This window comes from Psittacula echo (assembly GCF_963264785.1).
Source record: "Psittacula echo genome assembly, chromosome: 3".
NCBI lineage: Eukaryota > Metazoa > Chordata > Aves > Psittaciformes > Psittacidae > Psittacula > Psittacula echo.
The window spans coordinates 6,950,672-6,975,593 of record NC_137736.1 but is presented as its reverse complement, the minus strand read 5'-3'; the positions used below and the strand labels follow the sequence as shown (position 1 = coordinate 6,975,593).

The window sequence follows — 24,922 nt, the reverse complement described above, 5'->3', positions numbered from 1 at the left end:
GCCATTATGGTAAAGAAAGTAACTGAATATAGTCTTCACAGATACAGGCAGTGATCTGAGAGGAAGAAAAACAAACAAATAAACAAATGCTCAGACACAGACTTCCAAACCCAATTTCCTGTCTCTCAGCATTCAGAAGCTTACAGGGTCTTAATGCTCCTTTTCAAACTGATTATAAACAAACATAGGGACATTAATTGCAAATCTCTCAGCTCTCACAGGGAGTTTCGAATAGAGGGCCCACTGTGCTGTTTACTTGCATTTGCCTTCCCTCTCTTTAAGTACGCACTCATGCTTGGTACCACAAATGCTTCTACCAGAGCAAGTGGCATTGGCACGACTCCAAGGTAAATTGCCATCTTGCTGATAGAAATGCATTGTGTACAGATTTACCTTGTATTTTACCAGATTTGATATAGCTGAGCTAATAAATTAAAATTCAAATTCAAAGAGCTTAAGAGAAGCAAGCTCTTATCCCTTTCCTTCACAGGTGGCAGAGCAGCAGTGCACCAAAGAACCTGAATTTGTGATGTAAGGCATCACTTGTACTCTACAGAGGGAGAAGCAGGGTATAAAAGATTGATTTTTGCAAAAGATAACAAAGTCTCTTTAAGCCCACAAAAAGAAATGCAGAAAAACCTCAGAAATTTGTGAACGCTTGTTTATGATTTTGTTTTCTAGATTAATATAAACTAGAAAGATGACATTTTGGGACGGTGCTAGTGACGACTAGCAGAGACTCATTGCTGTATCTGAAACATCAGTCCTATTCAAATGGGAAACAGAGGCTCAGAGTTACACAGAATTTAAGATGTACAAAAAATACTTGGTAAAAAAATGCTGTGTCTAAAACTGTTGGTCCAGTCAGAAACATCAAGCAAGTGTGAAGAAAAGGTGTTATACATTTCCCACTTTGAGGATGGAGAGCCAAAGCAGTAAGTCATAAAGCCATTTGAGTATGTGGCAGAAGGGGGATCTCTGTAGCTCAGCCTCAGTATGTCAACCTGCAAGTTTCTGCCGAGGTATCAAAATGACAGTCACTCAAGGAACATTCAGGAGAATCCTAATGCTGATGTGAGCATGCGTCAAGCTCAGGGTCAGCTCAGCCACATCTTCTCTGTTTCCACAACTGAAGCTGTTTGTCCCTGCATTAGACTGTAACCATGTCCTGGGTTCAGTAGCAGTAGTCAGTTTTTCTCCTTCTTAGTAGCTTTTGCAGCACTGTGTTTTTGACTTTCGGCCTGGGAATGGAGCCGATAACAGCGATGTTTAGACTGACCAAGGACTTTGTGAGTCTCATGCTCTGCCAGGGAGGAGGAGAAGCTGGGAGGAAGCAGGGACAGGACACCTGACTCGAACTAGCCAAGAGGTATTCCATACCATAGCACGTCATGCCCTGGATGTAGAATGGAGAGGGCCCGGAAGGGCTGGATCGTGGCGGGGTGGGGGCGAGATACCAGTTGGTGAGCGGTTGTATTCTCTTCCTTGTTATTTCCTTTATCATTATTACTATTAGTGGTAGCAGTAGTGATTTGTGTTATACCTTAGTTATTAAACTGTTCTTATCTCAACCCGTGGGAGCTGCATTCTTTTGATTCTCCTCCCCGTCCTTCCAGAAGTGGAGGGAAGAAAGGTGTGGGGGGGAAGTAGACTGTGTGGTTCTGATTTACGGCCTGGGCTTAAACTACGACAAACCACTAGAGTGTTGACAACACACAAGGTGGCAAATCCTCAACACTCAAATTCCTGACTGTAATACTACATATTCAGATGATGATTAGGATTACATTTTGGAAGCAAATATTAAACTGCTGAGGAGCAGAGCAGCCTTCATTGCTTGAAAGCAGCAAGTTCATGTCTGTTTTACAAGGCACTGCTCTTGACGGTCATTAACTTTTAGCTCCAGGAAGACTAAAATGAAACACCACAGCATTTACCAGTGGCAAGACCCTTGGCTATGAGGAAGGACGACAGGCAGGACTGAGGAACTCATTCCTCAGTAAAACCATTCCAGTCTGGACACCCATTGCTCACTATCAGATAAAAATACTTGGGTGATAGCAAGCAGCTCAACTATGTGTTGAGCACAAACAGATCTCCGAGTTAAATACTTTAAAATCCTCAAAAGGATCAAGTCAAGCACAGAACCAGTCCAAAGTTTTAGCCAATACAACATCACATACAGCAGGTGGGGTTATATCCTCTTCCTTCATCAGCTTCTCCGACATTTGTAAGATTTACATCAGTAATTTTATATACACATACACATCTGGCAATTTAATAACAACTGTTACTGACTTCTCACATGAAAAAAAAGGGGGTTTGTTTGCTTTTAAAATAGACATGGTCTGTTCCCAACAATAATCACCCATTCCCAGGATCTTGTTCATAGAGTAGGAAGCATCACTGACACTGCCATCTGTCCATGTCAGCTACAGCAAAGCATCACAAAGCACCTAATTCTTTGGTTTTTATGATCCACTTACATCCCTGCCCTCCACTCACTGCAAGATCTTACATCCGCTTTTTCAGTCTGCCCTTAGGTTTAAGGGCAAACAAGCAGATCCCTTTTAAAACAGTTTCACCACCTCAGTGCAATTATTATGGAAATTAAAAAGTAGGTCTCTCTTCTCTCAGAGTGAATTACACTCAGAAGTTGTTAATCTTCTCTTTCCAACTTAAAACTACAGTATTCAAGTATTCCCATAACCACAGACATTAGAGTTCATATGCTCAAGTCATGCAGTAAAACTGCTTAATGCATTTATCTATTTGTCAGTAAGATTGTTTTCAGAAGTGGTTTAACCTCTTTTCTCAGCCTGGACACAGGAAACTGGACCATACCATTTTCATACAAACAGCAAAGGTAATAAGGAAAAGACAGTCAGCTTAGTTCCACCTAAGTTCCAACCTTGGTTGTGCAAGCACAACCTGCAAAGAGGGAAAAATACTTCCATCCTGCAATTTCAGATTGGCATTATCAGAGTGGATTTGTGTTACTGAGCTTTCTCCTGTTCTGCCAAAGCAGCTGCCTATTTCCTTCCAGCACCCAGATTTCCTTTAATCATTGCAGACAGGATGCTGTGTTCTGCCGAAATGCCTTTCCTGGCCATCCCTGGTGGAGGGAATTAAAAGCCTTGCCAATCCTTTTGAAATGCAAATTTTCACCAAGTAGGTTTCATGCCTCCTGCTATTGTTGCCTTCCCTGAAGAGCACTGTTAGGTGGAACAGTGAACAGTGGACTGTTTACTTTCCTAATAATAATAAATAAATATTGTATACATTATATAATAACATATATTATACAATAAGGAATATGCATTATTATATAATTATGTAATAATGAAATAGCATACAATTATGTAATATAGAAAAATTATTCTATAAAGAATAAATATTGTCTTGCACTTGCAATCCCCATATCCCTCCATTTCATTTTTTTCTTTCCTCTTCCCCAAATCTCACATTTGTCAAGCAAAAAAGCTTGTTACCTCTAGATGGCAAAAAAACCAAAGCCTGATCCTCTGGCAGCAACATCCTTAATTCTCTTATCTGCAGCACCAATATGGCTCAATAGATTCTTTCTTCAAATATTAACTATTTTTGTTACCTGATACCTTAGCAGAATAAACATCAGCCCACATCCTTCGTTTTGTATTAAAAGAAAAATCTTCCTCTGACCGTTTTTGGAGAGCATAGGTAGGGGAATAGCATTTTAATTAGAATGAGAAAGAAGCACAGAGACCAATAATCCAATATATGACAAGAAGAGATGCTGAACCTGACCCTCCCAGGGAGCAAGGAAGTCTCAATAAGAAGACTCCTAGCATATTTTTGTTCTCTGGGTTCAATTTCAGCCCACAGTTGTGGGGGACGATGAAGAGAGAAAGATAATTATTTCCAAACATGAAAGATAAAGTTTTGTGCAACAGAACAAAGTTCTCCAGATAAAATCTTCTACACTGCAAACCATTCTCCTTGAATGGAAGGGCTATAGCGAATCATTAGAATGGTGGAAACCAGACTGAAAAATACAGTCGAAATACATATTTATGAGCAATTCCAGCCTAATGGAAGTGGAGTTCAGAAGGTTTATTTCCCTTTAGGGACAGAAATTCAGAATTTTACACTGTTTGACAATGATAGGTTAGGATCAGTAAGAACTTACAGACTCTAATATAAAGCTTTCACGAAATTCAGACAGAAATCTTAATGTTCATGGCTGGCAACAGACTAGCAGCATGTTTAACAAGACAAACCTTCCCTTATTTCTGGCTTTATTTTGTAGTATCACCTAGCTTCATCCTGAGTCGCACCCCATTCCTCACAAAACATGGTTAACAAGAACCAGAATAAGCACTATACTGCTTGTGGAACAGTTTTATCAGGCCATGTTTAAGCAGAACCACCAAAATAGAGCTCCCTTGAGCTGGCTGCCTTGTAGGTTCATGTGTCCAGGTTCAGCAAGAGCATTTCTGAGGCAATATTCCAACTCATACACCTAACCTTTCTGAACTGTGCAATAGCTTCAGACACAGTGGAAGGTCAAGCTCCCTAGTAACTCAACAGGAGGCTCACAGAACCAAAGAACATTTGTTTCTCTCCCCAGCTTTGTACTTCACTTAAATCTCTGGACCAAGTTTCACAAATGCTATGCCTGTATTTCTCCATATACTATACTGACTTTACCTGTCAACAGTATCTACAACACTGAATATGCACACAGCTTCACAGCAGTTGGCCACTATTTTGGAAAAGCAGAATGTCTTGCAGAAGGAACCAGCAACTTTCTATTAAAATGAACTTCAATATTGCTTTAAATTCAAGATTGCTGTTGGTAACCTCCAACCCATTCATTATATTTAAGAACCAGATTGACTCTGGCAGGGACACAAATAGTTCTTATTCTTGTAAATGAAAGAAAGCAGATTTTGTGCACTGGCAGGGCCCATGTGGATGGCAACTGCAAAAAGTATATGTTTGGCATACAGGGGGATGCCATTACTGCCAGCTATCAAGCATTTCCATTAGGGCACCTGCTCCAGTTTTGCTTGGCGTGTTCCTGCAAGCAACTTGGTCCTCACAATACTCAGCTATTGTGAAAACTGGCTAGCAGAAACCATCCTGACTGCAGTCCCTGCAGCACAATTGATCAGCTTGCTATAGAAACCCCATGTTTCTCATTCATTCATACCATTGATATTTCTTGGTAAGCTGGGAAAGCAGTCTGAACTGACAGGATGGCAGAAAGAACAGCTTGAATGTTGCCAGAGGGGAAGCTGTTAATTTTTCAGACAATGTTACAGATTAACAGGAAAGGATATTTGTCCAAACTCTCAGTGCACACCTCCTGAGTACAGAATTAAGTGGCAGTAGGGATAAACTTTGACCTTCTCTTCAACATATAACAATGCATTCATGTCTTTTAACATGTGAAAAGCTAAATGCAAAGAAAAAACCAAAACAACCCAAACAAAAAACCCAACCTAAACCCACCAAAAAAATCCCTAAACAAAAATGCACACCCCCCTCAAGCCAATACCACCCCCCCCCCCCCAATCTAACAGCGCTTTAGCAGACTGGCAAGAGGAAGATTCTCCTTGGTTTTACATCCCTCAAGAGAAAGAGATTTCACTTTTCTGCCACAGTCACTTTTCATCAGGTTATTCTCAAATTCAGGCCTTGGGGTGGCTGGGTGGGGAAATAGTCACAGAACAGATTACTTCACTAGACATACTAAAATTTTGACCACCTGAGAATGCATCTTCCTTTAACAAGAAGCAGCTGAACTCGGAACTCTTTGCCTTGCAAGGCAGGATATAACATCTTAGCATGCAAGTTGGTACAATTTCTGCTTCTGTCTGTAAAGGACCTACATTTCATCCTCAAAAAAAATACTATAAAGTTCCAAACATCCAAACCAAGGAAGTCAGAACTCCTCTAACCATGGAACTGGCTTCAGCAAACCACTGTGCACACCTTTCATTTGTCTTCTAGAGTTTGTGCACAGCTTAGTAATGTTTTCAAGACTTCTATGTCTTCCTTCTTTAGATCACATCTTGGTCTTTCAGATGGGCCAGAAGTTCCTGCTGTGTGTCTCCACATAGAAGAAAGACAGACACATCTGTGGTGTATCTGAGAGGCATATGCAGAAAATGAGGAACAAAAAATTCCTTAAATAAAATACTTCCTCTTGAAGAAATACAAGATGACCACAGATACTTTCCCTTTCCATTTCACCCTCCAGAACTTGTGAATAGTTGAAGCAAAACTCATTGAATCTACCTCGTTAAGTATTTCACGGTAAAGCCCCTGTTACCACCAATCTTACAAGACTTCCTTATAGACTCATGAAGCAGTTATATTTCACTGTTACTCATCCTGACTTGCCATTTCTAACACCACAGTTATATTAGTACTATGCCATCTCATGACCTATAAGGCAACATTGACAGTGCATCAGTACCATGCCTGACCTGTTGTGTGTGCTGGAAGATGTACTTCAAGTACAAGATGGACATACCTGGACCTCCGACTTCTACCCTGATGGCACTCTGGGTGAAAACACAACATGCTGTATTACTCTGATCTTAATTTGAAAACCAAAGACACTAGCTTTACCTGGCCAAGGACCAAGTACAGCAATGCACAGGCAGTCCAGGGGCCCAGTCAGCAGTTTGAAATACATTGCTCGAAGAGCACTGTATGGGATACAAGCTAATAAGCTCTGCCAAGGGACCACAGCAGGTTATCAATGGAGAATGAGGCATGGAAGGTGCTCTAAGGACACAGCAGTGCTGTAACTCTGTTGTGAAATAGCAACTTCATCACCACCTGCAATGTCTACGTAGTATTACATATATATATTTATTGCTTGGGCATAGTTTAAATAGCAAACTCCAGGAAAATCAAAAGAAATCAACCAAATTTACTTCCACATTTGACAACAGTATCAATTCACATTTCATACTGCAGCTTCCCCTTCCTGCTGACCTGGGTTTGCAATTGAAGAGGAGGAGCAATTTAAAATTTAATGTCTTCAAAAGACAAAAAAGAAAATTGGAAAATAAGCACCTTCAGAACCACTTTCTATTCTCTAGAGGAACACTGAGGGGCTCATTCATCTTGGGGTGCACCATTTTTAGCCCAACTAAATTAAAAATCCTGTACAGAACTTTTGAGCAAAGACATTTCTCTTGAACAGGTAAATTAAACTTTTCAAGGGACTGCATAAGACACAGCAAATTATGGACTGCTCAGAAGCAATAGGGATTTAATATGTATTCAATATAAAATTGGAAAAGAGAGGAATTCTTTCCTCTTCGCAGTAAGAGCTATTTCTGCTCCAGTTCATATACACAACCTCAGCAGCTCTGAGCTGACAAAGTTGTTCTTCCTGTCCCGCTGTGGATACATTAAGCCAGCCAGTAAGCAGAGAGAGATGCAACTGGACAGAGGGAATATCCAAAGGAAGCTCATTAGGAAATTAAAGAACTTTATTTTTTTTTACTTCAACCAAAAAGACTATGCCAAAATACCACCTAAGCCAAAATACTATACCCTCAAATTGCACCCAACAGCAGAGAGACTGCAACACAAGTAACAGGATTCTCTCCATGAGCTCCTGATCTGACTTCAGATACCCATACCTAAAAGGATGACACACTGCAGATGGTATTACCAAGGACGCAGTTTCAAAAGAACAGCAAGTTACTAGAGTAAAAGACAGGAATGCTGCAGTTCAGCTTTTATCACTGCAAGCAGCTTAGCAATATTCACAGATTTTACAAGAGATCTTCTTGCTGTTATCTATTTCAATTTGCAAAGCCAAGAGAAAAGTTACAGTGATAACCTTTACTGGAAGGGCAATTGTTCTTGCACTTCTAATAATAAAATGCCCTTTGCAGACAAAAAAAAGGTATAAATACTATAAGCCAGGGCATGTGTTTATCAGATCCTTTTTTTTAATCTAAGAGACACAGCACACCAGCCAGAGGTCAATGTGGAACATAGGGAAGAGACCAGCCAGCACTCTACAGGCATCAGCTTTCCTGAGCTACTCCAGTGGCTTATAACCTTCTGGGGTCTGATGTTCTGCACAGCACAGGCTCTAACACACCTTCACCTATTTCTCCACCAAGCTGCTAATTCCATGGTTAGACTAGGTGCTTATCTTTCAGGCAGCATGTCCTACCCGCTAAGAATGAGTTCAAACCACAGACATAACCTACACATCCCTTTTAAAGTCCTTCCAAAGAGTATTCTTCCTTTTAGTGAAGCATGCATTAATTCTGATCTGTTTCTTTCTCAGCTTTCCTTTCCCTGTGGCTCCAAGCCTTATCAAGCTGAAGCAGTGTAAAGCCAACAGGAATACTCTTGGAGCTTTTGCCAGAAGTCTGAACAGAAACAGAGAAACTAAGCAGAGCATGGGCAGTTTCCTTCTGTTGGTGTCTGCCAAAAGCTCTCAGTGGCAGCACAGACAAACAAAATGTGCTTGTAAAGTCAAGGAAGAAGAAAATCACACTGATGGGCTTACAGGCACTTGGAGAGCTAACAACAACCAAATCTTCACAGAACGTGAAGCTGCTCAAAACAGAGCTGCTCTGAACCCTTCCTTATTCAAGGGAAGTTTCTGGTATGCCGATTTACAATAAGCTTTTTAAAGTCCTCATTTTAGCTGGTAAAAAGCTGTAAATTGTTGTAGCAGTAATATCATATAGCACATTCACACATAGCACATGGTAGACAAAGCTACCCAGAATGCCTGTTCTGAAAGTCACTGAACCCAAAGGACAAGAATCAACAGCATAAAGATCAAATAGGATTGACTAAGTAGTGTAGATATAAAGAAGAAATAGCTTTAAGAGAGAGGAGGGCCACGAGGATGATCAGGGGCTGGAGCACCTCCCATATGAAGACAGGCTGAGAAAATTGGGGCTGTTCAGCCTGCAGAAGAGAAGGCTGCGTGAAGATGTCAGAGCAGCTTCCAATGTCTGAAGGGGTCTACAAGGATGCCGGAGAGGGACTCTTCATTAGGGACTGCAGTGATAGGACAAGGGGTGATGGGTTCAAACTGAAACAGAGGAAGTTCGGGTTAGATATAAGGAAGAAGTTCTGTACTGTGAGAGTGGTGAGGCACTGGCACAGGGTGCTCAAGGAAATTGTGAATGAGCCAACCCTGGCAGTGTTGAAGGCCAGGTTGGACAGAGCCTTTGGTGACGTGGTCTAGTGTGAGGTGTTCCTGCCCATGGCAGGAGGTTGGAACTGGATGATCTTAAGGCCCTTTCCAACTCAAACCATTCTATGATTCTATAAGTGATTTATTTTTTCTAATGGATGGCAGGGACAGAACAAAAAAAGAGACGTACCAGAAACAGACACGAGCTCCACAAGCAAAGGCAAGGCAAAACAACAGGGAGAAGGGAAGCATAAGGAAAAATTTACAAACTAGATAGGACAGGCTCAAAAGTCATTTGAATCAGATGAGGAAGATTTGAAGCTAGTGCAGAACTTGCCCAAGGAAGTGGAAATTCAAAACAAGAGAGAAGACAGATGTGTTCTGAATAGCTCACTGGGGATAAAGCGAGAGAAGCTGAGCACCCAGAAGAAAAGGCAGTAGCTCTAGAAGTCAACACAGAAGACCAAAGCAAAAAATATCAAACACTAGGCAGATTCCTCATCTCAGTAACAGGTCCCAAACCACACAAATGCTCCACTGCATTGAGCCTGCCTGAATGCAACATAAAAGGTGCCTTGTGACAGGTACAGAAAACCAACCTCTGAACACATTAAGTGCAATTCTGTTATGAAGTACACATCTGACATGCAAGAGGCTGACAGTAAACAAGCAGGGTTAAAATGAAACTCAAGGTGTTATCTTCCCTTCTACAAAACTGATACTGCCACCTTCAATCTGTTCTTCCCAAATTAAATTTAGTATCAGCACAGAGAATAAGGGATCCAGTATGTTACTATTACAGTGCATTTTCAGTAACAGTAAGATAGCTATATCCAAAATCATTCACCAAACCAAGAGCAAGCTGTGGGAGGGCAAAGCATAGACAAATATTTAGCTGCTATGATTTCCACTAACAACAAAAGACTCCAGTGATTACAATTGCAATTAAGAACATCCCAACAGCATCATCTTCCTGATTCACATTACTCACTTGTCTTCCATCCTTTTCTTTCCACTATTATTCACGTCTTATCTAACTGAATGTTATGGTGAGGACACTTAATGCATAGATGTATGTGAGAGACCAGCTGTAATTACAATTGACTGTTAACATCAAGAATATTCTTCAGAGTAACAGAACTAATAGAAACACAAGACTGGACAAAAATTATATTGCAAAGGTAGAAGAGAACAAAGGAAAAACTATTTCATCTAGCCTTATATTTTCTTTCTAATATTAAATTCACCTGCTGACGAGTATCCTGACAGTTTGGTATTTAGAATACCTAAGGAAATCCAGGGCCGAATAACGGTGTGATGCACTGTAGGATCTTAGTTCTTTTACTCTTTCACTTCAACCCCACTCTCCCTTTTGCAGTTTCTAGTCACATACTTTCTCTCAAACTGACCTTGAATTTGACAGTCGACTCCAACACTACACTAGATTAACAAATATGATTAGGGTATAAGAACAGGATATATTAGAGAGACCTTCCCCTACTAATCAATTAATCATGCTACAGAACACATATCCATGAACATAATTTCCAGTTTTGTGACATTTAATGTATTAATCAAGCCAAGCCCAGAGGTACAGAGCAAAACCAGCTCACTCTGCTGGGAGAGCCAGTGCAGCTTCTCCTGTCCTGCCCCCACACTTCACACAACAGGCTTGCGTGCATCTAATTCTCCAAGCTTATTTTAGTTTGAATCAGACCCACAAGATGGTATCAAGTTGTTGAGATTGTTCTGCAATTGCAGGAAGTGGCCTACGGAAACTACATTTCTGTAGTTTCTACATTTAAAAGCACAGAGAAGAAAATTCTGCCCAGAGGTCTGTGTAACTGCCTGATGAACACCGTATCTCCAAGTGAAATACTTGAAAACCCAGCGTCTCTTATGTCAGTGTTCTCTGCCAGCCCAGGTCTGAGAACAGATAGAGTTCAGCAGTGTTATTCACAGTATGCTTTATAAGATCTGGCTTTTCTTAGTGCTACACAGTTAAACTCTTTCTTGTATGTCCTTGCCTCAAGAAGTAGCCTTATTTAATGGCTGCAGCTTTCCACCTGCATAAGGCTTCATCACAACAGCAGCTGATGCAAGTGCTAGCATGCAGAACAAAGAGCAATGAAATATCAGAGCACAGGTAGACAGCAGGCGATGGCAGAAGTGAAAGGCAGTGATCTGTATTTCAAATGCTTATATTAGGATCTTCTAGGAAAACTATAGTCTCTTTTCTTTCTCAATCATTCCATCTGAAACACAAGTCCAGAAGTAACACTTTTCATTCTTATAGCATTTTTCTTTTCTGTAGATCTCAAAACACAAAAGCAGGTAAGAACCGTCTGCTCAGCCTGTAACAACCCTGCCTGCACTAATTCCTGCCAAAGGCACTGCCAGGTCAATAGGCAAACCCCAAATCTGTGACCTCTTCAGTCAAAAAGTTCTTCTCAGCTTTGCTTGAAGTTTCCATAGCAAACGTTTGCAAAGTAAAAGCAGGCTGTGTCCAAGCTGCTTGCCTCTAAAAGCAGAAGTTACTGATCCTGCTTCTTTGGAGGCAACAGTAAAACTGCCACTGGGGAGAAAGTGTGATATCTGGAGCTCTTCATTCAGAACAGGTGGGGCTAAAACTCGTGACCTGGGCAAGCTGTGCTTAGAGCCAACAGACACTCATTGGTCAGAAAACCAAGTGACTCCTTGAACACAGTATGCTCCTTTTCACTTTTCAAAAGATCCCTTTGTGACATGAAGCAGCAGCAGCAAAACTCCAGCTTTTTTGTCACCTTGACTTCCACCATCTGACAGCTTCTTTAACATTACACGATTCCTACGAGTAGCAGATAACACCTATTCAACCTTTTGACAGCATAGTAGGTTTTCCGAGCTTTTTTGTGTCAAGATGTTTAAGGGCAGAAAAAGGGATTGAGAAAATCATATACAGAAAGATCACGCTCTCCAAGTAACATTTTTACCTTTTAAAAGCTGCATTTAAAATTACCTTTAGTGGCAAACCTCATACTCTGTTTAAAAAGATCTTTCAAAATTAATAGGATAAACAGCAACCAAAGCACATCTATACCTCTGCGCTCTGCAAACATACCCTTCTTACTATCAATTCTTTTCCCTCCTTCTGAAACCACAATAATCACATCCTCTAATGAAAAACCAAACACCTCAATTTATTTCAAAAACAGTCACAAATGGAGCGAGCTAAAAAAGCCTCCGTTTGACAACTGGTAACCTGTAAGAAACAGACCCCTGCTAAAGATGAGAGACAGACACAGATGATGTGGTAAAATTTAAAGAGCATTAAGGATCCAACCTACGGACAGGCTCTTTGCAAGCACTCTTAATTCACAAATGGCAATCGAATGACTAAAGTCATGGAGGCATTTTGGAAGCCTCTTCGCCGTCACTGAATAAGGAAGGGCAAGAGTAATAACCTCCACTTCTAACCCTTTCTTTCTACACCAGTTGCTCAGAGTTTGCATTTGAGTTCTAACTAGAGAAGAGGAAAGCGAAGCAGAAGAAAACGCAGCACATCTAAAACCATCCTGATCTCTGAGTGACAAGGACAAAAAGCAGACAGCGAAACAGGATGTCTTTTAACAACAGAGCACCAATTTAAGTGCAGCTTAGTCTAGACTATTGCAGAGGATGCCTTCCACGCTCTACCTGCCCTAAGAGCTAACAGGCTTTGGCCCTGCAGGCCTTTTAACCGACAAAATTTGATCAATATGGCTGCAGTCTAGGAGCAGCTCAGGTCAGCCGTGACTGAAACTCACGTGGCTTTCAGGCACCCTGCAGCAGTTGCACTGCCCTAAGTTTCAATGAATGGGAGAGATTTCTGTATAGCACTGATAAGGGCTAAAGACGTCTTTGGAAAAGGATGGCTAGCCACTCTCCAATAAATCTTGTTTCTCTACATGCCTTGTTCTCACTAGCTCCCTCTGTGAGACACCCAAAGGTGTCCCAGTTTTTTCCAATACAGAATTCCAGAGCAGCAGTAAACATGCAAACAACAGAATCCTCTGCAATACAAAGCAGCCATTCTCACTAACAGTGCAGAACAAAAAATTTGCCACTTATTCACCTGGAATGAAAACAAACACTTTACTCATGGTTTAGAGACCGCATGAGACCTTCCTAAACAGTAAGTGGAGAGCCTCATCCAAACTGATATTCCATGTAAAAGCTCTTGTGAAGCAACAGTATCATCATGCACTATCTAGATGAAACTATCATTGACTTAAGCGTTAGAAAAGGAGAAACAATATACATAAATTCTACACAGGTATATTCTTATTGAAAGTAAGTGAAGTGATTGGCTATTTTGTTATTTGCACTAATAGTGACAGAAACAAACTGCTGGGAAATGCTGGGAAAACAGAACTCAACCTTTCCATCAGCAAAACCACAAAACACTCCATGTGCCAGTGAATGATTTCACATTGTGCAGACAGCCAGTGCCTGTGCTGTAGACAAATCCTTGGTTGACCTCATCAGCCCCTGGAGCACAGGCCTTGCTGTCAAAGCCAAATCCCAGCATTATGGTCTTCTGCATCTCCTTGACAGCCACTTACTTTGCTTTTGGACATCACTACCCACAGAGGCAGGAGGATTCACCTGCAAAGCGTTACAGGTCCCTTTGGGATCAGCATCTCACACTCCTCACTGGATTTGTTCTCTGCACAGGTGCTCTACTCTCCCCAGACTGCAAGAGCACTATTCCTCTTTGGCCCAACACCCATGACTGTGGCTGCCACTGGTAAGTACATTACTATACCTAGCATGCCTAGTTTCCATACTCAGTGGTATGGAAAATTCTGTGCTGGCACTGCTGGTTTTGGTGCACCATGAGCGAGCAACTTCTACTCGGAGAGCTGCATAGGATTACAGCAATGACTGTTACTTGACTTCATGGATTCTGCTTCTCTAGTACTAAATATAATTTTCATGGTTGTTTAAGTAAAGAGTTTCACAGCTCTTGATCTTTGCAGGCAGGAAAGAGGGGAAAAGCCTGAACATTTGTTGGGAGTTTGCCCTTCTCCAAAGCAGATTAGACATCAGTAACCCTGCATTAAAAGCTTCAATGCCACTAAACAGTGGATTTTTAGTTTCCCATCATGATAACTGACACAATGCACCACCCCCCAATGTTTCTGACAGACTTCCCAACTGGCTTACTTATTTCTGCTTCCTGCCTTCCCCCCCCCCCAGATAATCCCAGATTAGACCAGTGAAATAGGATCTCATCAGGTGCAGGTGTTCCTCCTTTTCTTCCCTGGCACAAAGCATTTGGACTGCCCCGATAGACAATAACACCCAGAAAAGATTCTTATTTCATATGCATGAGACAGATCTGCAGCTCCACCGGGACTAACACACAGACTTGAAAAAGAATCTTGTTTACTCTCAACCACAGACAAGTCTAATTAATTTCTTTTAACTTCCATGAGACTGCCTTACCCTGGGGAATCCAGGGTGTGCAGTGTAATGAACTGGACAGAAGAAAATTAAACAGTAGCAACTCATTCCTTACATGACCATCTCTACATTTAAACTTTTTGCAGACCAAAGTCAACTAAACACATGCCCTCTGCAAGCTACCAGTAAGTCATACAGTTTACAAGCAACAGCAGGTTATACTGAAAAACCTTCAGCTTCCAACAAGGACAGACTGCTTTATTTACCTTTGAAGGCTGTTGCGGTAAGACCTCCATTTCCCTACTGTTTGTCACTTAAGTATTTTACCAACACTGCTATTTGCCCGTACAGACTGCTTAAGTCTGTATACATTACTTCTGTAGCTTGTTGAAACATTTACCACCTGCAGAAACAGAGTGCCCTCTAGCTCTGGACAAACTCCAGAGAATTTTCCTAAGACTGTTTCCTTCAAGTCCAGCAGCTACAAAGGAGACAGCAAGAGCATTCTGTTACCTGTTCTCTGTACTCTTACCTGTCCTGGGGTCAAACAGCTGGTTGGCCTCCAAGTCTGTGAAGGTGCTGAAGCAAATGGGGCATTTAAAAGAGGCACGATTGGTGGAGTCTCTTTCATCTGTCTCAATCCTCCTCCTCATGTGGTCCAGCTTGTACTTCACCACATTAACCAGAAGGCGGTAGTTGATGAAGTAGTAGTTATGACGGGTGGTTTTGCCATCTGGAGCCGTCTCTACCCTCATCCTGCATTTGATGAACTTGTCACCCTTGAGAGTGTTGAGGACAGCTCGCAACTGCTTCCTATCAAACTTAAGGAGCTCTAACATGTCCTCTTCCTTCACACAGGGGTTCCTGATGAGAATGTCCAGAGCCAAAGCATGTTCAATGCCATAAAAGCCACGCACCACATACTTGGCAAGGCGTTTGAGAGCTGCTGGGACCTCAGTGAGAACGTCTGGGTCAGTCATAGCAGGTTCAGATCTTGAGCTTCATGTATACTGCAATGAAAAAAGGCAGATTCTTAGCTAGTCTTCTGACTTCAGAAGTTTCATCTTACTTAAAGCTAAGAAAATAATGGGGTGTTTCCCATTTCTCTTCCCCAAGCCCTGTACTGTCTTCTTGGGTATTACTAATGACACTGCTAAAGAAGTAGAACCAGGAAATGGTACCTTTCATTCAAACAAAATGATTGAAAACTTAAAGAAAGCCAAAAGAAGTTGGTACCATAACATACAGCAGATTTCATTTCTACTCAGTTACAGCCAACAGAGCTGGAACAAGAAAGCTGTCTTGAAGCTCAGCTCCAGGAGACAGCTTCATGATCAGCTGAGACTTGCAGCTTGGGAGAAGCAGAAAAAGGCTACAGCAAGAGAGGTCTTAACACAGCCCAAGAGTGGAGTAGTCTTGTGGCCCCAGTTGACATCACTTTATCACATTGTAAGTAGCTCTGCCTGTTTCTACTTCTCAGGCATCGCTGGGAAGAGATATTACACGAGGACAGCTTGCTAGTACAGGCTGGTATGCACTCAAACAAAAGCCCCCAGCTGCACAACACAAACAAATAGACTTTTTCTCTACTTTCTTATAAATGGACCCTAGTCAGCCATTTGCAGCATGAAAACTGTTAGCACTGCCAGATCCTGTACCACAGACTGCTTTAGCCTTGATCTCAGATGAGCAAATAGGACCTTACAAGGACTGATCCTTCATTTGAAGTGTCTCACATTTAGGCCTTAAGAAGCCCATGAATAATACAGCATGATAAATGAAGCAAAAATGAAGACTTAGTGAACATGAAAAGATGATGTGTTTAAAAAGAAAAAATATTCCAGAAGTATCCTTTGAGATAGTTACAAGGGCTCACCTTGTTGCCTGTGACAAGACAGTCATTTCTAAATACTGTATTTTCACTTCATTTAATTCACCTTAACATCAAATAGCACAAATAGTCACAAAAATTATATGCCTCTGGGTCATACACTGGATCGCATATAGGACCATATAATGCAAGGAATTCCTCAGATTGTCACCCCTGCCACAGACATAGCCAAAAATCAAACCCCAGCAGGCAAGTAACAGCAGTGACTCTTCTGAAGTAGCCAGTTTTGTCCACTGGAGAGAGAATGGGAAGCAACACCATAGGGCACAAAACAAAGGCTCACTGCCATTTCACAGGGTGGCTTTGCACATTTCCCCTCCACTCTTTCAAGTCTGTAGGTAATAAAAAGATTCTCCTCCACTCATAATGCACTAGGATTCCCACATATGAAAGGTTCAAGATAAGCATGATGTACTACACGTGGTTTTGAAATACCCTTTCAGGGGGCTGAACTTTCAGTTAACTTCAAATAAAATTTGGAAAAGCCTTTTTCAATGAGACTCCTATGCTAGTTCAGGATATGAATAACCACTTCTTAAGCAAAAGGTTCCTTCAACTGAAGAAAAACCCCACACCTTAATTTCTGTTTGTTCGTCATTGCCAAGCAATTTTTATCTGTGAACCAATACCATAAATAGTAAAAATCTGCCAATCTCAAGTTTCGCTATCATTGGATGTTTCACACACTGTATATGCACCTCCCCAGCATTCAGGACTCAAATAAAGGAAAGAGGAGACTGACAGCAGAAGAAAGGATCTGGATGGGTATCCTGTTTTCTAAATCACCACCATCATAAAACCTGCAATATCCTTTCTGACAAACAGAACTTTTCTATATTCCCCGCGCTAAGCCATCCCCCTGAAATCACCAAGTCTACATGTAACCAAGCAGCTGATGACTCACTTCCATCAGCTAAGACTACTCAAAAATCTGTGATCATTTATCACAGTTGCCTGCTTGGATATTTTTGGTTTCATATGAGAAACACTGCCCTCTCAAAAAACTGCAAGCAACCTTACCCACTGAAGCTTTACTACTCTCCAGACCCTCTTCTGCAACTAAGGTGGTACGTACCTCTCTAGGGTTAGCACAGTACAACTGCAAAGCAATTAGGCTGTGGATTGTCCTATCTTTTCTGCCTTTTGGGTAAGAAAAAAAACCCCATTCTTTTCTTCTAAAATGCTTTCCTGCTTGAGCTTTTCTTTTTCTCTAACTTAAGGCCAAATGGTATTCACAGTGCTCAAATTGAAATGGACTGTACATTTGTTGACTGCCAGCATGCAGGCTGAGTATAGCTTACAGAAAACTGCTTGGATGTCCAGCTCCAGCTTCCCTTCAAGGAAATCAAAGTATGTTTATTATGGAATGAATTAGCTGTGAAACAAGTACTTCTACAGTCGGTTAGCTTTCTTTTGCATGCCAGATACATAATGATTTCTCTTACACAAAGGATGGGTTTGCATTAAAGGTAAAAGCATTAGCAATAAGGGATGCCCCATCATGAGTTAGCCATACAGTACTTTTAAATCTGTAAATCAGACCCAATCTGAACATCGCCACAGAATGCTGCCCTTGAAAAACAGTTTCCATTGGAATTTTTACAGTCTTTCAGTCACTTAAGGATAAATCTTGCTTTTGACTGTATCTGTCAGCTACATACTGATAGTACAAAACAATGTCAATGCAGAAGCAGGCCTCAAGCTTGAATTTGATTAAATCTTACTCAGTGTAAGCACAGTATAACATTAATGTAAGGATCAATTTTAAATAAAAGCTACCACCCCAGGAGAGATTTTAAAAGTCAAAAGGTTTTCAATCCCCTTCTCTCCTCACCGATCCACTGTTCCCTGAAATTCCCTTGCAGAAAACCTTGGAACGCAATCTGCAGTGAGTGGGCACTCACTGAAAAGTGGTTTTAAATAAGCACACCTCACCCTGGATACCTCACCTAAGAACCAAGGGAAAGCATTTTCTCTCCAGCAACCTCCCTGGTAAGACAGCTGGAGATTTCCACAGGCACTTTCAAAACAGATTTAAAGTACAATTTCCCAAATAATGTACTCAAACAGCTTAAACTGAGGCCTACAAGGGACTAATAAATAAAGCCACCTCTAAAAGTCTATGCTTTCCCCTTGGTTTTCAGCAATAATTAAAGATTTAATAATATTTCTTAGTGTCAATCTCTAAAAAATACTTTTTTTTTCACCTAATGAGACCAGGAGTTTTTACACAGTTATTTCCTTTCCTCTAATGGAGATTTTTAGTCCTCAGGGGATAGCGGGCATCTTGACTGCAACACTGATATTCTTCCAGGCATGGACATACGGACATGCAAACATTTTAGAAACACCACAAGCCATTCTTTCCCATTAATCTCCACTTCAGAAAGTGGAGTAACACAGATTAAGTTCTAAATCCTGCAGAAGACAGCCACTGGGTGAGACAACCAAGGGACTGGTGTCAGCTTTAAGGCAGAAAAGAAGAAAAAAAAAACAAACAAGAAATAAAGCCAAAGAACACCCTTGTCAAGCTTTGTTACATGAAAATCAACAATGCTGAACGCATCTAACTTAGCTCTAAAAATAAGCATGGACATAGGTTGAGCAAATACCACGTTTGATATTACATTAAGGCCTAATGTCAGACTGATCAAAAGTAAGGGTTTGAACAAGATCGGTATGGCTGGATGAAGGACATGTTCTGCAACATCATTCTTGATAATCATGTAAGATAGACAATACAGAATGATGGCCAGCACACACCACTTTCAGAACTCTCCAGGCCAGGGACTAACTCTGTTTCTCTAGAAAAAGCTGACTTCTGACCCATGAAGAATCCCAGCCTACAGCATAAGCACTGCAAATCCTTACTACCTTTCAGCAGGCAAGAAAGACAGTGATGCAGCTCACAAGCTGTAATCCAGTGCCACAAGAATATCAGTTTAAAATTCAACAGCAGAGGACTTCAGCATTGCAACCTTGAGCAGTGATTTCACCTTCTACCAAAGCAGTAAGTCAAGCCTGAATTAATTACATGTGCAAAGAAATATGATAACATCTCCTAACAAGGTTTTAATGGACCTGCATCTGTTTCCTAATAATGTCTGTACTTCATTAATAATGTATGAACATCAAGAGACATTGTCAGGAAAAAAAAAGAGAGAAAAAGCAAAGCAGTGGCCAAAATACACCACAATGCAGTAAGCACCTACAGCACCAATAATAAAGCACACTGAGCAGGATGAGACTCAGGCACCCAAAAGGAGGATCTCCATATTTAAGAATGGGTTTATTTAAGAATGGGTTTATTAAGAGAGACAGCTGTTGGGAATTGTTCTGGGGAAATAAGTGAATACAATTAAATATTATGGGAACATAGACCTGCCTGTGCTATTGCAGTAGGACAGCAAGCCCAAATACACACTTGGTTGGAGGTCTTGAGCATAACTTGAGATGCCAGAAATGAAATTGAGAGAGCAGGTGACCATAAAAAACACATTCAGTCTGATCAAAGGCAATTTAGAAGCCAGAAATTCTACTGAGCAAACATCTCCACTGGTCAGGACTTTCCTGATGCAGCATCAAAGCAATTAAACTCTTCTTCTCTTTGTACCAAGATTTCAAGAATACTTTTGCAAGCTCAACCAGGAGTTGTGCTAAGGATATTGGATCTGTTTTGCTTCCTGCTTTTCCTCACTAAAGCTGAGATGAAAGACAAAAAAGTCCTAAATGGTGATACCTAGAAGCCACAAAGTAGATGAAACTAGAACTACAAGTTATGAAAGCATAAGTCAGCCAGTGAATTAACCAGAATTTTTACCTAATACTCCAAATGAATATCACGTTGTTTTAACGTAACTCTGAGGCTCATATTAATTCCACTAGCAATTTCACCGCAAACAAATTAATGAAGTCTCACTATTCATATATTTGACAACATAAACAGTGTAAGAGCAGGATCTGGAAAAAGGAAGCAGACTCCTCTTCACTCATTTTGGTATACAAACCCTTTTTAAAACCCCAGAACTATTCTGGAGGAAAACCTGAGAGTTGCAGGGTTGGCTTGGAACTTAGGTCTATCAGACATACTGTTAACTCTTTGAAAGGTGCTTCCTACTTTTCCCCACATCTAATTTAAATCATTAGTGCTCTTTTTCACTAAATCTTGAGGCCAGATTTTGGTGATCTAGTGTGAGGCATTCCTGCCCATGGCAGGGGGTTGGAACTGGATGATCTTAAGGTCTTTTCCAACCCAAACCATTCTGTGATTTGTTTGGAAAACATTTGTGCAGGCTTCTGCCATAAGATTTCTTTAAAAGGAAAAAAAAAATTAATTGCTTATACCACTGCCACAGTTTCTTCAGGAAAAATCAAAAACAGGTTATAAGAAGAGTCCCTCGCTTGTAAACATGAAAAGTACAAGAGGCTCCTGTGAGCCAGTGTGTACCATATCCCACTCCAGTAGTCACTTACAAACACCAGATCCTAGTTTTGTAGTCTCTCACTCTAATAAAATCTGGAATTCCGTCTTCCAGAGGATGATGAGGTTATGCTGAGGGGTGATTCTGAATCTTCCCAACTACAGGGAAGGAAGGCGCAAATTTCAGAACTACAGTGGGAAAACATGCTATCGAGATTTTAAATGTCTGTACAATGTAACCTCAGACACTACTCATCCTTTTCCAGAAACTGGGAAATGGCACAGAATCTGCCATTTTCAAGTCTGCTTTTTTCATCTTTCTCTGTAGAGAGTGGGTGATCTGTGCAGCATGTCCATATTACCCTGAACTGCCTTTATCCCATATCAGTTGCAAACCCAAAGTCTTCTGGCATTTTATCAAAAGCTTATGGAATTTCATTCCCTGGTGACTTAGGAACACTACTGCTCAGCCTTCCATCTGCATGAGAAGTCATGTATCTTCATTGCAAGACCTGCTCTGAAGTATTAAAGGAGAAAAGAACAAACTGATTTCACTCAAATAGTACCTCCTTGTTGGCATTCCATAAACGGAAACCAAGAGGCCACAAGTATCAAAGGGTTTTCTTCACCAAAGATGAAAAGTTGAACTACAGCAGCACACAGAAAGGCTGAAGGGCCTGGCTGAAATTAGGACAGTTTTCACCTAATTTCCCAAGTAAAAATACATGGAGCCACATATAAGGCCACACAGTCTGCCCATGCAAGGCAGAAATTGAACAATGCAGGCTCAGGATGTAATTCTCAGTCACGTTCATAATCTAAACCTGACCTAAACAATAGCAAGATGTCAGTAAATTAAAGATTTATCTATGTGCATGTATACAAACAGATGCAGTACTCAGAAGTCCTTCAAATACATGTTAGCATTAACAAACTATTTACAGTTGTAGACAAAAAAATTACGAGTACACAATATATAGAAGGCCAAACTTAGTGGCTAGAATAGCGAAAGTACAGTTTTCTGTTCCACCTTAAGTCTAATTACACCTCCTTCTCACAAAGAAATCATTCTTTTCCTTCCCAGCCTCCAGCAACAACCCCCACCATTCTGGGCTCATTTTGACACTTGCCAGTTCACGTTGAAAGGTGAATTAAGTTGATAAAAAGTGAAAAAACAATGTGCCAAAAAGCAATAAATAGGGTATTTTAGAGGGAGAGCAAGGGGGAAAGTTCAAAAACTGGATCACTCACATTACCAATGTAGAGTCTACACAAAACACAGAGAAGAAGGCATGGCTAGGGGTGTAGAAGAGTGAGCTTTCTCCATGAGGTGGCATAGATGTTAAAGTGACTCAATTGTAATGTATAGCCACTAGAACATTTTAACCATAGACATCAGAAACTCTTACAATTTACACTTCAATCTGAAATTATCCCAGTGGAAGAATACCTGTTACTATCTCAGCATTGGCCCTCACATAATCAGGTTGTAAGGTTCGGGGCTTTTTTTTAAAGGGGAAAAAAAAAAGTAAGAGCACTTGTCACAAACATCAAGCTTAAGGTAGTCATGATTACATTCAAGTACACTGGGCTTAACCCCAGCATTCCTTGTTAAGTTTCTGACAAGCAGAAAGAAATGATTTGTCATATCCTGCATTCAGTGGGACCTGGGCCACCACACCTCTCATCATGATAGATGATATGAGTGCTACTGTCTGCTTTTCAGGAATTTCAGATGAAGATTTATGCAAGCATTACGTTCAGAAACGTTTTAGCGCATCAGGGTGTAGCAAACAAGCACATACACTAGAGATTTAAGCAATAAAGAAACAGAAAAACTAAGTAACAAAATGCCAGATAACTAAGTAACAAGATACCATTCATGCAGTTTCTAGTTTAGTGAAGAATTCACTAAAGCATCCTGTGTGAAAGCAAGCTGTAAATCGTATCTTAAAGGACTTAGAAGGTAGGGATGAAATTCCCATCATCCCTTATTGCTTTCAGAAAGGTATTTCCTCCTCTCCCAAGCACATTCCTCTGTTGTCTCCTATGCCAGCACTAGCACTCAGAAGGCCTCCCTATGCACCAATCTGCATCACTAAAAGGCATAAAAATACCTCTTTTACTACCCCTTTTACTAGTTTTTTTGACAGTTTAATGAGCTACTGGAAAAGTCTGATGAGCAAGAGACACAAGAGATGTGAGAGGATGCCAGGGCAGGGGAAGAGATGAAAGAAGAAATTCCACCTTTTGCAAAAATATGCCACCTATATTATGTGAAAATGTGCCTTAACCATGCACTGCTGAACACCTTTTTCAGAATGCTGATCTTCCTTCTGAACCACCTGTAAGGATACAAGTTTGACAGTTGGATCCATTTAACAGCTCAAGGCCATTATATGTGACACTCATCTGCTTCGCAACGAACCAGCAAGCTCACGAAGCCAGAAGAAAGCTAATGCACAAAACAAAAATACCTTGCTGACCTGGAGAACTGAATGCTTTCACCATACGGGCTCAACCAGTGGTCAAACCTGGAAAAAAAGGGATGAGCTAGATTTGTTACAGTGCCAGTTATGACCCAGATTCCCCTAATTTTGCAGCTTCCTTGAGATTACAAATCACAGAATCAACTCAGTTGACAAAGACCTTTAAACTCATCAAGTTCAATCTTTACCCCGACACTGCCAAGGCCGCCAGTAACCCCTGACACTGAGGGCCTCATCAACACAGTGCGTGAACACTTTCAGGGATGGTGACTCCAGCACTGCCCTGGGCAGCCTGTTCCAATGCCTGAGCACCCTCTGGGGAAGGAATTGTTCCTCATCTCCATCTAAACCTGCCCTGGTGCAGCTTGAGGCCCCTTCCTCTTGTCCAGTTGCTTGCTCCTTGGAAGCAGAGACTGACCCCTCCTCACTCCATCCTCCTGTCAGGCAGCTGTAGAGAGGGATAAGGTCCCCCTGAGCCTTCTCTTCTCCAGACTAAACCCCCCAGGTCCCTCAGCCATTCCCCATCACACTTGTGCTCCAGGCCCTGCACCGGCTCTGTTGCCCTTCTCTGTCCCCGCTCCAGCACCTCAATGTCTCTCTTGCAGGGAAGGGCCCAAAACTGAACCCAGGATTCAAAGTGCGGCCTCACCAGTGCCCAGTACAGGGCTGGCCCCCTGCCCTGGCCCTGCTGGCTACACTATAATTGCACAGATTTCATAGATCATTGTAGCAGACTAAGCTTTAAAGCCAAGCACAGCACAGCTACCTGCGCAGCTTCCTGTTCCATACCCGCTTTTACATGTTGAGTTTTAAACATTCAATCGTGCAGGCTCCTGCAGGAGACAGAGGGAAAGCGGCTTGGAGAGTATTCCCTAAAAAAATACCCCAGAAAATCAAGGAAACCCCCCAAACCACGCCAGAGGAAGGGCACAGGGTGGCACCGAGCCTGAGGCAAAGCGGGCTGTGAGGGTAACGGCCCAGCCAGCCAGCACTCGGGGAACACGAACTCCGAGAGCACCAACCCAAAACACCTGGGAAAGGTGGGCACGGAGCGCCGAGCCCGGAGCTCCTGAGGGGCCGCTTCAGCTCACCGCGGCGGGGCCAAGAGGGGCGGAGCAGGGAAGAGGGCACTTGGCTGTTTCCCCCAGCGGTACCGCGTAAATGGCGGCTCAGGAGGCCGCGGCCCAGCGAGGAGACGCCGAGGACCGGCAGCGGGGCCGCTGTGTGTCCGCAGGGGAGGAGGGTCACGTCGGCTGCTGCCCGGGGCCAGCACTGACCTGCAGCCGCCCACAGCTCTGCCCGCTCTGAGCGGCGCTTCCGGCGTCAGAGCCTCGCGCGCTGCTGGCGTCACAGCGCGACGCGTATTCCGTGCCCGTAGAACCAACAAGAGCACCATCCAATCGGAGCCTCAAAAGCCTCCCCAACCCGGAGCAGTTCCCGCCCATCACAGGGGTTGAACCAATCAGAAGTGAAAGTTTGAGCAGCCAGCCAATAGGCTGAGAGAAGCGGAAGGAACG

General features: G+C 41.9%; 1 protein-coding gene across 8 annotated transcripts in view; it reads right to left on the bottom strand.

Moving 5' to 3' along the window:
• GTF2E1 (general transcription factor IIE subunit 1) overlaps positions 1-24,781 on the bottom strand; it is a 55,847-nt gene extending 31,066 nt beyond the window's left edge. Inside the window, exons 1-4 of one of the 8 annotated variants that reach the window (XM_080612948.1) lie at positions 24,437-24,768; positions 24,172-24,238; positions 23,394-23,450; positions 15,138-15,615 (exon numbers count right to left, since the gene is read on the bottom strand). In XM_080612948.1, coding sequence (XP_080469074.1) covers positions 15,138-15,585 — 448 coding nt within the window. In that variant the 5' untranslated portion in view covers positions 15,586-15,615; positions 23,394-23,450; positions 24,172-24,238; positions 24,437-24,768. Of the gene's footprint in view, positions 1-15,137; positions 15,616-23,393; positions 23,451-24,171; positions 24,239-24,434 lie in introns of all 8 variants that reach the window. The other 7 variants (XM_080612949.1, XM_080612951.1, XM_080612953.1 and 4 more) reach the window with 7 other exon arrangements.
• Between the last annotated feature and the right edge of the window lie 141 nt (positions 24,782-24,922).